Below are 15,392 nucleotides of genomic sequence, written 5' to 3' on the forward strand. Positions count from 1 at the left end.
AGATGGTACATACCAATTCAAAGTAATGCCATTTGGCATGAAAAACGCCCCAGCCACATTTCAATGGTAAACTAACAAAGTCGTTTCAGGATTACCCAATTGTGCGGTATACATCGACGATCTGGTAATTTTCAGCCAGACATGAAAAGAACATTTGAAACATCTGATGAAGTTATTCGATCGACTTCAGGAGGCGGGTTTGGTGATAAACCTAGCCAAAAGTGAATTTGGAAAAGCCCAAGTCACTTTCCTTGGCCATACAATCTGACGGGGTTGAATGGTCCCACGGGATGTGAAACCAAAAGTTATTGGGGAGTTTCTGATACCCTCGACACAACGTGAAATAATGCGATTTCTTGGTAGGAGTGGATTTTACAGGAAATTTCAGCAGTATGGTCGCTCCACTGATGGACTTGCTCAAGAAGTGTAACAAATTCCAGTGGGCAGCGGAGGGTCAACAGGCATCTGACGGCCTGAAGGCTGTGTTAACCACTGCTCCTGTGTTAGCCATCCCAAATTATACGAAACCATTCAAAGTAGCGGTTGATGAGAGTGATGTGGGTGTAGGTGCGGTGCTTCTACAAGACGACGACGATAGGCTAGAGCAGCCTATTGGTTATTTTTCAAAGAAATTGAATTCTCACCAGAAAAAGTTATCAACGATTGAGGAGACGACGTCGAGTTTGATGCTAGTTTTGCAACATTTTCACATTTCTGTGACCAGCAATCCATCTGATACCATTACATATATTGATCATAATCAGTTGACACTTTTGGAGCGATTCTGGAATAACAATGCAAGGCCGTTTCACTGGAGATTATTGTTACAGCCATTTAATTTTAAAATAGTACACGTGGCAGGACGAGAAAACGTGACAGCCAATGCTTTGTCACGAATGTGATGAACAGAAGCAGTTTCAGTTGGAGGAGGAATGACGAAAAAAAAATGGACTACATTATTATACTTGTTTGCGTGTTGTATTTTTGAAATGAAAAAGTATATTTACTGTATGCATTTCTTAAAGGATAGTGAAAAGGTGACAAATGAAACCATTTTGAAGTTGATGGTTGTTTTTTTCTTTGGGGGGGGGAAAGAGGGAGGTGTCATGTGAGTGTAGCTTTATGAAATGGGTGTTTAAGAAATGTACCTTTAAGAAATGGGTGCTTATCAGTGATGTCAGGGTGTGCGTGGAGCTGGGCTGTCTGTCAGCTTTTTACTTTCATTTTAGGCTGTTTGCTGCAGGGTGTTTAGTTTCCTTTCAGAGCTGGATAGCTGCAGTCACAGCCAGAAGGGGTATTATAGTCTCTCTCTCTGTAATCTAAAAACTGTAAATCAATCCTTTGGTGATTTAAAACTAATAACTACGTTCAGTAGTGACTTTAACCTGATGTGCTTCTTTCAAAAGTTATTTTTAAGTCTTATGGATGTTAAAAGGAAAGCTTAAGGATTACTTAGTGTTGTATTCTTTGGGGGTTGTATTCGAATTAATGGTTGCTAAGATGTTCACTGATTTAAAAAGGTTAACTTGAGTTCATAGAATAAACATTGTTTTGCTTTAAAAAATACTTTTCCATTTCTGCTGTACACATCTGTAGAGTGGGCCGTGTGCTCCCCATACCACAATCTATTAAAAGTTGTGGGTCAGGTGAACTCCATGATACACTTTGGGGTTCTCTAAACTCTGGCCCATAACACTTGGCCATCAGCATTTTGGCTGATTTATCTTGGCTCCTGTCCTACAATTATAAAATTACAACCATGTGTTTAAATCCCTTCATGACCGAACTTTTCCCTTACTTTATGATCATATCCAGTTGCACCAAGATCTGTGTGTTCCTCCATCTGCTCGTTGGAATACAAGTGAGCCAGTCACCATTCAACATTCCAGTCTTTGACCCTCTCTTACAGCCAATTTAGTTACACGGCTGGTCCAATTGAGTTTCCACGAATGTTGAAGATAGACACTCAACAATGGCAAGCCATTGAATGTCAATGGGACTTGGTTAAACTCTCCCTTGTTGGAAAAAGTCAATTTTGATTACCTCTTCTTCTACTGCCCTGCCAAGTCTGTTCCCACTAATGTATTGTTTCAAGGCAGCATGGTGGCACAGTGGGTTAGCCCTGCTGCTTTATGGCACTGAGGTACCAGGTTCAAATCCCGGCTCTGGGTCACTGTCCGTGTTGAGTTTGCACATTCTCCCTCTCCCCGTGTTGGCAGGGTTTCACCCCCACAACCCAAAGATGTGCAGGGTAGGTGGATTGGCCACGCTAAATTGCCCCTTAATTAGAAAAAAATGAACAGAGTACTCTAAATTAAAAACTAACGTGTTTTTCCTTCAAAAGATTAAATCTCCTTAAAGGTGATCCAAAGTTTGCAACAAGCTTTACTGGGACAAACCTACAGCAACACTCGTATTCACTCAGACCATACATTATTCCATGAGGACAGCTTTGAGGAGTATATGCAGGACAAAGCAACGGTGTGATCTTTCTCACCACTTCCTCCCAGCCACTTTGCCAAGTGGGCAATTGACACACACCATGTGATGTGCCAGAGACCAAGTCAGCATGAATCAGTGCCGCCAGAAATGGAGAAAACTACAGCCGAATTCTATCCAAAAAATATACAGACCCAGGTGGCACGGTGGTTAGCATTGCTGCCTCATGGTGCTGAGGACCCAAGTTCAATCCCGGCCCCGGGTCCATGTCTGTGTGGAGTTTGCACATTCTCTCTGTGCCCTAGAATGAACATCCACTGTGACAAATGCAGAAAAAATGATAAATGCTGGACAATGAGTTTAATAGCAAAAGTATGACAGCTGTATTTCTGTTCCTCTTAAAATATTTTTAACACAAGGTTTCTCAAAAAAGCTTTAATAGAAAATAATCTTTACAGAAGACATTTTCACCTGATGTAGTGTATATCCCATTTCTAATTTTCAGTAGTTCACACACACATGCATTGTTTTAGGCAAAGTAGTCATTATAGTCCATAGTGGCATGTTGAAATACAATTATGGCAGAATGTCTATTTTCCACTAAGCGCCACCCTTTGTGAATAATGTTTAATGTTATTTTATTTAATTTCCCCTGGAAATGAAAGTGCAGAAGAAATTTGGAAGAAAAATAACAGTCCCATAGAACAGAGGTATCCATCCAAACAGTGATCCAGAAGCTGCCTCCAGGTTCTGAGCAAGTCGTTTGTGCTCAAATGTTCTTACTCTGTTTGGTCCTGTTTAAATGGAGAACCTGGAGGCTGGTTCCAGGTTATTGAGGAGGGAGTGGCGGCGAAAAGGAATGGTTGTGCCGTCCCCCTCATGGGTCAATAAATTCGGAATCAAAACACCTCAAACCTGCTGGCATCAGCAGCTCAGGATACAAGTTAATGGGAATGTTGTTTTTAACGTTATTTCTGATCTGGCGAGACTCAAGGCACACTAAGATTGAATGACCCCTGGGAACAGTTTCTGAGGTAAATGTTTTGGTAAAGTAATTGTGTAGTTATAGCAATACAAAATGGATTAAGCACATATATCCCATTGAAAAATACAGCAACATTAACAAATCCACCCAGACACACAACAGAAAGCTTAAATAAATAAATGTTGAAGATTATAGACATCCAATTCACAATACAATCTCAATTAACGCTGGTTATATACTGCTTTGAAAAATGCAATGTTCTAAACAGTGGGTGGAAAAATAATTATACAGCTAGACTCAACCAATTGTTATATAATAATGATCCTTCCCAGTAGTTCTTGCTAGTTTCTCAGGCTCTCTGCATCACTGGGATTAGCAAAAAGTAGTCAAGTGAATGGAAGTTGGGGACTGGGGAATGCTCCCAGATAAGGACATTGTCCCAGGTATAGAGAAGAGGAGCCATTGCAGTAAACCCCATAACCTGCATTCACATAAATCAATAGGCAATGTGTATTTACAGATTAAATGAACTCAAAACAGGAAGTACTGGTTCTATATTTAAAATAAAACGAATTCCTAGCAAACTTCTGATTAGGCGATGGTCCTGGTACCACATTTCATTCAAAGATCAAAATTAGTAATTTACTTATAAAACACACTGTGGCATGGCATTAGGCACGCTGTGGTACATAAATGTAAGTTTTCATGAAAACCCACATAGTAGTTATAAAAACACTTTTTGGTTTGAAACTATGTATATTTTGACTCAAAATATATTAAGCTCAAGAACCCCTAATTAGATTACGCAATTGGAATGTGCAAATATTCTTCAGAAAACCTTTGGTCCAATATAATTTATATAGCTGTGGTCAATGTTATTGCCACCCTTATTCATTGCAACAGGGAATTGTAACACAGCCAATATGCTTCAGTTTACAATACCCTTAATTCATAAACTCAGATTACTACCACCAGCACTAAACCAGAGTGCCATAAATTTCAAATATTCCCTTTTTACAAGCCAATTTTAAGGAACAACATCTGGTGCTTCATTGTTTAAATGAAGTAGATATTGAATTAAAGTAATTCCTTCTCCCGCTATTACACTTCACCCAGCGGCATTGGCAAATGGTCAATCAGATAATAAGTGCGTTGATTTGTTTTTCAGTTTCTATTGAGGGGGGGGGGTACATTCTGATCTCAACCCCACCCGCTCTCCTGTATATTTCCATCAAATGCTGTCTTTCAGCAGACATTACAGAGAAAGAGGTGGCAAAATCGCTCAAGTCGTCAATGCGCTTGGGAAAATGGATCTGTGACAGGGTTGATAAAGGCAATTCCACGCTTTTCTCTTTCCCAGCAAACTGTGCTTGTGAGTGGTGGGAGGGGGAGCAGGATGGTCTGGGGAGTGCTCTATTTCATTGGCTGGGTTTTTATTTGGCCTTATGTCTATGATCTGTTCAGAGTTTATAAAACCAAAAGCACTCAATAAAACTAAGCTGTCATAGCACGAATGGACAGAAGTCACAGGACGAATCAATCATTTCAATTAAAAAACTGCATTATCTCCATTTTCGGCTACAAAGTTAATTGTCCATTTGACATTAAAAAGGGAACAATGAACTGCTCCACTGCCCACTGATCCCTATAGTTACGTTGGCACTAAAGTCTTCCTTTCTTTGCATCACCTATTGCGCCCCAAATGTCAAAGACAAACTCGTCCGGAAATGCAAAGTCTCCAAGAGCTTCGTCAAGTGCAACTGCAAATTCATCGGGATTTTTCTTGTCCTTTCCGACTTCAACCATGGTTGCAGCTAGAAAGAAAATCAGATTTTAACAGCTTGCATTTAGCACGTTAAAGGGGCTACATAAAACATCCATGCTTCTTCACAGGATAGTGGTTCTGTCACCACCTGATGCAAACTCAGTCCGGCAGCTATGTGTCAGACATTGAAGAAACCCTCGCACCCAGAGTACATTTGATGTCTTTACTTCGCTCAGTTCCTTCCCGGTGACATCATGTGAAGAAATATCGATGTGGTAGATGATGATGAACAGGGGTTTGCTCTGAGTATTTAACCTGAAGCCAACCAAGGTTCAGGACTCCCAAAGGCACTTCTACCTGACAGTACCCCACCTTGAAAGGTCTAACCTGCCAGTGGGACAAAACATATCCAGGGATGGTTATAGAGGAATATGCATTGCTGGCATATGACAATATCAGGCTGTTCCAAAACTAAAGCTCTTGGGAGCACACCAGTCAGTTACACAGTTCTTAATACTCTCTATGGTGGTTGAGCACATTATCCCCGTCCAAACAATCAGCCCATCTGGTCGATACTAATATTTTAGGCTCTACATTAGCTTCCTCTCAATCTACTTCATCTAACCCTTTCAGTTTAATCTCCTGTTCCTTTCTTCCTTGTGATCTAGCTTCCCCTTAAAATGTGCCTATGCTTTTCACCTCAACCACTCCTTTGTGGTAACAAATTCCACATGCTCCCCACTCTCTGGGGAAGGGACTCCTTGTTGAATTTAGTGAATTATTTATATTTGAAATGAATGAAATGAAAATCACTTATTGTCACAAGTAGGCTTCAAATGACGTTACTGTGAAAAGCCCCTAGTCGCCACATTCCGGCGCCTGTTCGGGGAGGCTGTTACGGGAATTGAACCGTGCTGCTGGCCTGCCTTGGTCTGCTTTCAAAGCCCCTTAGAATCAATGCAAAATGTTTCTATTTGTGGTGTATCCCAAAACTACCATACTTCTTCGCAGTTTTAAAGCTGATTCTTCTAGAGTGTTGCACCCCTGTGGATGGTAATCTTTCCCAGTACTGCTTAATTCAAGTCACCCAACATACAAATTGATAAAGATGCATAGAACACTTGGCTAATTTCTAAATATTTCTCCCAGCCAAGACGTTGTTTATTGTAGAGCTACCCATTTGCCAAGGGCCACAACTTGCAGTTCATTTAATTCAATGATCAAAAGTCAGGCAATCTCAGTCACGGAGGGACCAATACGAAATTGGGCTACAATCCTTCACACAAATTTCAGGACAACTTATTTTACAAAAGGAGCTGGAAAGCGAACTTCATGCTCTTTGTTACGACTGTTCAATATGAACCTTAAATAATCCAAGCATAAAATCTGTACTGCTAGATGTTTTCCACACCAAGTGGACATAGGGCGCAAGAGATTTCATACTTGTGCCCTGAAATTTGAGTGGAACATGACTAGTGCAAGATTGAAGAAACATTTTGTCGGCAAACAAGAGAAAAAAGCACTTATTAGTTGGAATTCTATCAACCCAAATACCATACTTACAAAAAAAATAACAATAAACTCACCTAGTTCTGTGTCCCTTATACCCATATAATTTTCCAATAGGTCATCAACTTTACCAATCGCCTTTTCTTCAAATTCAGTGGGCTGTTAAATAAATAGTAAGTTCAAGAAGAGAGGTCAGTTGACTGTGAACTGCAAGATGATCAACAAATTTACCACACAAAAACAAAGATCCTCACATTATAACGATACAACAGCTCTTCTTACAACCTCAGGATGTTCCAAAGCACTTTACAACAGATGAATTATTTTGAAGCGTGATCACTGTGGTAATGCAGCACAGCAGTCAGGTTGGGTTTTTTGCTGGTCCTCAGCCTTCAGTCCGCCCTTGTAACCTCAACTATTCCGACACACTCCTGGCTGGCTGCACATTTTGCACCCTCTAAAAACTTGAGCAAATCCAAGCGTCTCTACTTCCTATGGAAGCTAAAGAAATTCAGCATGTCTGCCTAGACTCTCACAAACTTCTACAGATGTACTATAGAGAGCAGCCTATCCGGCTGCATCACAGCCTGGTATGGCAACTGCTCAGCCGAAGACCGCAAGAAACTGCAGTGTGATGAACTCAGCCCAACGCATCACATAAGCTTGCCACTCTCCCATTGATTCTGTCTACACCTCCCGCTGCCTCAGGAAGGCAGACAGCATTATCAGAGACCCCTCCCACCCAGGCTTTGCCTTCTTCCAGACCCTTCCATCAGGCAGAAGGTACAGAACATAGAACATTACAGCGCAGTACAGGCCCTTCGGCCCTCGATGTTGCAAGTCTGAAGACCCGCCCATCCAGACATAGGAACAGCTTCTTCCCCGCAGCGACTAAACTCCTCAACGACTCTCCCTCGGACTGATCTGTTCCCTGTAAGAACACTATTCACGATGCCCTATGCTGTTCTTACTCGTGCATTTGCTTTGTTTGGCCCCTTAATCCACACTGTAACCAATCACAGTTTGTTGATGTACCATTTGTCAATTATTTTTTTTTGTCTACTATGTACGTACTATGTACGTTCCCTTGGCCGTAGAAAAATACTTTTCACTGTACTTCAGTACATGTGACAATAAATTAAATCAAGAGTAGCGGGGCTATTAACTTGCGCCAAGTTCTTTTCAGCCATCACCCCTGTGCTAGCTGACCCACATCTACTCCTGGCTCAGCAATGGCTTGATTTTAAAATTCCCATTTTGTTTCCAAATCCCTCCGTGACATCACCCCTCCCTACCTTTCTGAGCCCCTTTCCTCCCCTACAAAGCCCCTCCGCTACAAAGCTGAGATATCTTGCACATCCTTAATTTTAGTCAATCCACCTTTGGTGACCGTACTACATAGGTTTTGCATCAAACCAGGCGGTACAGTGAAGCAGTGGTTAGCACTGGGAGTACGGCGCCGAGGACCCGGGATCAATCCCGACCCCGGGTCATTGTCCATATGGAGTTTGCGCATTCTCCCCGTGTCAGTGTGGGTTTCATCCCCACAACCCAAAGACTTTGCAGGTTAGATTGATTGGCCACGCTAAATTGCCCCTTAATTGGAAAAAAAAATTGGTACTCTAACTTTACGACAGAAAACAAATTCTAAAAAGAATTTTTTTTTCTTTTTATAAAAGTTTTTAAATAACCTACAAGTGTTCACACGGCTGCTGCTTGCTATAGCAGGTAAATTTCCAGAGACAGAAATCAATTCCCACAGCACAGATAAACATTCAAGAAAGTTTAATTTCACAATTTGATCATGCAGCCACCGTCCATGTGATTCTCAGAGAACAAGAGATGGGAGATGGAGAACGACAGCTCATCTGTAGATTTAATCTAATACATGCCGAGCAGTGTGTAGATAAGTAGGGCGAATACGTGCTTCGCAACATTATAATACTATGTACGTGCCTTGATTAGGATTGGTAATTATACTCATACGTAATCCTAATTATTAGTTATAAATGGTGCGGAGTGGGAAAGATGGTCAACATTGAGTCATAAGGCATTGTGGGAAAAGAGGACAATGACAATGACTAACTTTTTAAAAAGCTAACAAGAAAACTGCTGCGCTGTGAAAAATGGATTTTATGGAGGGAGACAGAGCTGTGACTTGAAGTTGGTCACATTGCTGATAACACTTTTTTTTGGGACAAGGCTCTCTCTCTCTAGGATAAACTCGAATGACGTCTGAAGCTTGAAGGATTGTTAACTGAAATTGTATAAAGTACGATACCACCGAGATTTAACCAATGATAACCGGAGATCAACCGTCAAATGTCCAGACCTGGGGGCAGCACGGTGGCGCAGTGGGTTAGCCCTGTTGCCTCACGGCGCCAAGGTCCCAAGTTCGATCCCAGCTCTGGGTCACTGTCCGTGTGGAGTTTTTGTACATTCTCCCCGTGTTTGTGTGGGTTTCGCTCCCACAACCCAAAGATGTGCAGCGTAGGTGGATTGGCCATGCTAAATTGCCCCTTAATTGGAAAAAATTAATTGGGTACTCTAAATTTATAATTTTTAAAACAAATGTTCAGACCCGACTTCAAAACCCATCAGCCCCTAAGAGTGAACCTGGCCAAGCTCTCACTAATGGCAAGGACACTTGATTAAAGCCACAAGTCTTGAAAGCAACTGGTTTAATTAAACACAGAATAAAAGCGAATTTAAAGGTAAATCAACCCGAGTATTCAATTCTGTCTGCATGCGTTAGCTGCGGCTAGCAGAGGCACAGCACATTGGCAACCCAGATGGGACATGTCTAACTTTGGAGATGATTGGTGATCCGGTTCTGACTCAAACATCCCAACCATCCAGACTGAGCTTGAATTAAGAGGGCAGTAGCCCCACGTGATGGCCAGGATTAAGTGGGTGAAGAGAGCACAAGACAAAGAGCTGAGTAACCGATTACTTCCAAGGGCGTGTTTGAACTGCAGACTTTGCAGACAGAACTGTTTGAGTTAAAAGATTAGAGTGAGTCACAGTTAATAGCAAAAGTAAGCTCCAATAATCAGCCTCGAGGGATGTTCAGCAAATCTCAAGTGCACAGGCAAGGAAAGACTGGACAGGAAGTTAGCGACAAGGGTATTGGGAAAGGAGTTTAAGAGGATTAAAGAGAGATGCTCTCTTCTCTTCCTCTCCAGCGGGGGACCCAAAAACAGTCAATCACTGTGTTGATTAACTGAATTGAGAAATGGCGGATCTTGGCCAGACCAGGAAAACGCACACCAGGAGTACCTAAAACGTAGATAATTTCTGAACCAATATATTGACTAGGGGCTTTTCACAGTAACCTCATTTGAAGCCTACTAGCAATTTCTTCTTCTTTTATTTGGTGTATGTTAATTATTTGAGATAATACGCAAAAGTATAATTGCTCTGTATTTTCTGTGATCGGGGAGCTGGTAAGCCACCTTGTGGATGCTTAGCTTCCCTGCTAGAGCTTGAACAAAATTCTTTAACTGAAACTCTGTGGTCTGGTCAGTTCGGGACTGGGGAATACTGCTGTTGAATAGTCATGAAGCTCCCGCAACACCTGGGTACTTGGGAAGCCTACAATTCCTCATTGCTTTCTCCATGGCAATGCCTTGGCCAAACAGCCAACATCGCAACCAATCAGCACCCTTATCTCCTGAGGGGACTGTACACATGTAACTCATGCTTCCTACGGCGCAGGAGATCATTCAGTCCATCGAGTCTGCACCAACCCTCTTAAAGTGCACCCAACCATGGCCCACTCCTCCACCCTATCCCCTTAACTCCACCTAGCCTGCGCATCGTTGGGCTGTGGGAGGAAACCCACGCAGACACGGGGAGAACATGCAAACTCCGCAGTCACCCAAGGTCAGAATTGAATCCGCGTCCCTGGTGCTGTGAGGCAGCAGTGCCTCAAAATTACGAGGCAACAGTATTACGAATGTGGGTCTCACAATGGCGCAGTAGTTAGCACTGCTGCCTACGGGTTCGATCCCAACCCCAGGTCACTGTGTGGAGTTTGCACTTTCTCCCCGTGTCTGCATGGGTCTCACCCCACAACCCAAAGATGTGGAGGTTAGGAGGACTGGCCGCTCTAAATTGCCCCTCAATTGGAAATAAACAGTATTACGAGTGGTCTGACAGTGTGTAAAGCACTCTCCAGTCCAGAGAAAGCAACATTTTTGTTTGAATGAAATGGATGTGAAGCTCAATTATTTAAATAAAAGCAAAACACTGCGAATTCTAAAAACTTGAAATAGAAAGAGAACAAACAGAGTTAACGTTTCGATTCCATAGGACCTTCAGGAGTCACACGGACTCAAAACATTAACTCTGCATCTCTCTCAAAAGATGCTGCTGGACCTGCTGAGTCTTTCCAGCACTTTCTATTTTTATTCCAAATGTTTAAACCCTGTTCAGGAACTCGCTCAGCTCTGCAGCACTTACCAATTCTTCAACAGTTGCAGGTCCCTTTGAACGTAATCGTAGTGTACCCCTCCCTGTGCTAATCTTAGAGTTCCCACCAGGTCTTCCTCCTCGTGATCTTGGTTCAATGCCTTCTGACAAGGAAGGAAAGAAATTTAAATCCACTCCCATCTTCAAATGTTACAAAATGGGGTAAATACAATTTTTAACTCAAGTCACACTTTCCAAGTAAATTACAGCTAAACCAGGTCACAACTCTTCATTCATCTACCCATCTTATCCTGTTCAATGTCAAATTATCATAACATCCTTAAAATGTTTGGTGTAGCATAGAAAGAAAGAGGGAGAACAGCAGCAGAATAAAAATCACATTTAGATAGAGCCTTTCACATCCTTCAGGTCCAAAATGCTTCAACTCTCAAGTTACTACTTTTGACGTCACTGAAATGTAGGGCAAAATAGCAACCGATTTCCACAGAACATCGTCTAACAAATAGCTGATGAGATAAGTGGCTGGAAAGAATGGAAAAGGCAAACCTGCATTAATGCTCCACCTTCGATCATCTCGGAAAAAAATCTGGCCTAATTATGCAATCAGGAATGAGATGGTTGAGCAGTGATCTAATCCAGTACTTTGTGAAAGATCTGGTAAGACTGATGCAGAGACGCTGTTTACAATTTTAGGAGAGGGGAGATGAAAACTAGAGCCACAAATTTAAGATAACCACAAATAAATCCCACAAGAATCTGAGGAAAAAAATTCTTTATCCAGAAAATGGTGAGAATGTGGAATTTGCCACCATAAGGACTAGTAGAGACTAATAGCATGAAAACATTCAAGGGAAAGCTCGGTAATGGTGCGAGGAAGAAAAGGGGGAAAAAATTGTGCCAAGATGAGATGAAGAGGGATAGAAGTGGGCCCACATGGAAGATAATGCAGCATGGATCAGGCAGACAAAACAGTCTATAAACTTGGTAAAATGCAATATAGTTTGTGCCTGGCCTTTCGCTGAAGATATTGGAAATAAATCACTTCCTTCCACATTGGGATTTATATTTGATAGAACTCAATAGTGTCTGAACAAGGAGGGCATGATGGAATTCAGGGCAGAGAGACAGAGCCATAGTCACAGAGGGAGGCCATTTGAAGACAGTGGGAGTGACAGCAGTGCCTTCTGACAAGTAGCATCAGCTGATTGTTCATTCTCTGATGGTCAGGAGGGTTCTGAGGTACAAGATAAAAACAGGAGATAGATGAACCATGTTCTGGGTGATCCATAGACCTGGGTAGAATACTGTGTTAGGCAGAGAGAAGGGTAAAAGTGCAGTGGTGTGATTTACACTCAAATTCCAAGGTATAAACAGAAAATGCTGGACACACTTGGCCCTCAGACAGTATTGATAGGGAAACTGAATTAGCGTTTCTGGTCTGTGATCTTTCACCAAAACTGGAAGGTATTCAAGACTTAGTGAATTCAACTGCACAAAATGCCACAGTGTATTTTGAACCTCTGGATTATTATTCCAGTTTCATAGCAACCTTAAATATACTAAAACATCTCAAGATCTGTCATAGGTCCCTGTTCAGATAATTTGACATTTCTACCCTCCAGCATCTTTTGAATTTCTGGTCGAATGACTCTCCTTTTGATTCCCTTAGTAACAGAATACTTACCTGTTCAATCAAATATTAGAACAACGGCATTGGAGCTGGCAGAGCATTCTGCATAGCACCACCAAGTGGCCAGGTTTGAGTGCCATCATATATCAGTGCTGCCTGTTCTGAAACACAAGGGCCAGAATTGTGATAATGACTGGATTTTTCCTTAAAATGATCTGATTGAGGGATGAAATATTGTTCAGATCATTGGGAGAAATTGCCTTCTTTTTTGTGCACCCGAGGGGTGCAGGCCTTAGACAGGCCTTAGTTTAAAGTTCAATGCAAAAGACAGGACCTTTCACAAGGCTGCACTGAAGGTGTCAGCCTGGATTTTAGTCTCAAGTTTGCGGAATGGGGTTTGACTCAGACAAGGAAGGGCTACCTACAGAACCACACAGCAGTCACCTCAAACTCAGATTTGTGTAGTTGAGAGCTATTGTATGAATAAGGAGGAACGGAGCGCACCATCATCATTCTCAGCCTGTGTTGTAGCAGACAAACAAACCGATCCCAGATGGGCTGGTGTGCAGTTATTGTAAATCATTCCTGCATGATCACTGCTGCTGTTTTGTTGAGCTGCAGACTTGCACTCAGGTGGTGCTTTCTACCGCAGAACATCTTGACCGCAGTTTCAGATTAATGGAACGCCCTACTCCGTAACGACCAGCTTCAGAATGATAAGAGGTGCATCTCTTCCCTCCTTGTCTGAACTCTCGGAAACCTGCATTAATATAGACTTTATTGTGTCCTCATTACAGCTCACAGTGCTTTGTAGCCAAAAAAGCATTTCTGACGTGCAGGCACTGTTGAACAACAAGGCAGCAGGCAATTTGTACCTAGTACAGCCCCACATACTGAAAATGAGATCATGGTCCAGTTATCAATTTTTACTGACACTGGTCAAAAGAGAAAACAAAACTTGTTGCCTCCTATAGGTTGCGCTATCAATCATTTCAATGGTTATCAGAACAGACTGCACTGCGAGAATAACCAACTCGAGTCACTTAGTGGCACTGTGCACAACTCGCTGAAGGAGGATGATCTGCTAGCAAAACAAAAGGAATGACATTATCCAAGTGTTACACAAAATATTTTAGTGTACTGAAATGAAAATCGCTTATTGTCACAAGTAGGCTTCAATGAAGTTACTGTGAAAAGCCCCTAGTCGCCACATTCCGGCGCCTGTTCGGGAGACTGGTACGGGAATTGAACCGTGCTGCTGGCCTGCTTGGTCTGCTTTAAAAGCCAGCTATTTAGCCCTGTGCTAAACCAGCCCATATTAGGATCATATTAGGTCTAATCGGTAAAACCGGGAGACGTTTTACTGGATTACAGGCACAAAATCTATGCACATTATGGCTGGAAATACTCAGGCCTGTAACGCATGCTAATGTTTCACATTAGTGACGCAGAAGCAGGGAAAGGAGGAGAGGGGAGAACAAAAGGAAATAGTTGTTCTTCCAGCCCCTGGCTGCTCCACCCCAACCCACCCCCCTTCCTTGCATATATACTTGTTTAAAACCCATTAAACATCTTTAACATTTTCCAGTTTTTAATAGTCAGTGACTGACATATTCACGGTTTCTTTCTGCAGATATGGAGTGTTTTCAGTATTTTCTGTGTATAGTCCATTATATTTTTGAGAAATATAAATACATAGAAACTCAAAGACAGCATGAAATCGAGATAGCGACCGCAAGTGAGCAGCAAATTCATGGAACACCCAGGACATAGCCTCCTGTTTCTTGATCAGTTGCAAGAGGTTGAATCTTCTGTCATCCCAATCCTGCAGACTCAAATTCTCCTAAAACCTTTTGAGTTATTACTCTCTCTGCCTTCAACTGGTCTCCCTCGGTGATGACGGCCTCACACTCCGTCTAAAATCCATCACTTCCTCCTGGTTGGGAAGGGTGCTCTTTCCAAGAGCTGGTGCAGACTCGATGGGCCGAATGGCCTCCTTCTGCACTGCAAATTCTATATAAATTTTTTTTTTTTTAAATTCTTGCTCCAAGACTGTCCTACAAGCCATTCTTCCAAATGTAAAATTACAATTTGGAAGTTATTTTTTCCCCCAATGTTTGCAGCTATGCGTCAGTCATGAGCGACACGGTAGGACAGTGAATAGCACAGTTGCTTCACAGCTCCAGGGTCCCAGGTTCGATTCCCGGCCTCGGGTCACTGTCTGTGCGGAGTCTGCACGTTCACCCAGTGTCTGTGTGGGTTTCCTCTGGGTGCTCCGGCTCCCTCCCACAGTCCAAAGATGTGCAAGTTAGGTTGATCCAAGAGCTGGTGCAGAATCGATGGGCCGAATGGCCTCCTTCTGTACTGTAAATTCTATGCCAATTTATTCAGTGGATCATTGCAGCGTGACAGGATGCAAGTCATTCTGCACACGAAGTCCAACCAACACGCCTGATTCAACAAAACGTCCCACTGGTATATCTAAAAAAAATTCTCAACACCTACACTTCTTGCCAAGCAACACTGAATTTATACACATTTATTGGAAGATACAAAAATCTCTGCCAAATCACGAATTAAACTGCATTAAAGGGTAATTCATGGCTTTCAAACAAGTCAATTTGACAGTT

The 15,392-nt window shown here is 42.3% G+C and overlaps 1 protein-coding gene across 3 annotated transcripts in view; it reads right to left on the reverse strand.

The window, feature by feature from the left end:
- Positions 1-2,859: 2,859 nt before the first annotated feature.
- gipc2 (GIPC PDZ domain containing family, member 2) overlaps positions 2,860-15,392 on the reverse strand; it is an 84,314-nt gene continuing 71,781 nt past the window's right edge. For 2 of the 3 annotated variants that reach the window (XM_072510386.1, XM_072510388.1), the window contains exons 4-6: positions 11,163-11,275; positions 6,776-6,857; positions 2,860-5,238 (exon numbers count right to left, since the gene is read on the reverse strand). In XM_072510386.1, the coding sequence (XP_072366487.1) occupies positions 5,087-5,238; positions 6,776-6,857; positions 11,163-11,275 (347 nt within the window). In that variant the 3' untranslated portion in view covers positions 2,860-5,086. The remainder of the gene's footprint in view (positions 5,239-6,775; positions 6,858-11,162; positions 11,276-15,392) is intronic. The other variant, XM_072510387.1, reaches the window with a different exon arrangement.

This window comes from Scyliorhinus torazame, chromosome 7 (assembly GCF_047496885.1).
Source record: "Scyliorhinus torazame isolate Kashiwa2021f chromosome 7, sScyTor2.1, whole genome shotgun sequence".
Lineage (NCBI taxonomy): Eukaryota > Metazoa > Chordata > Chondrichthyes > Carcharhiniformes > Scyliorhinidae > Scyliorhinus > Scyliorhinus torazame.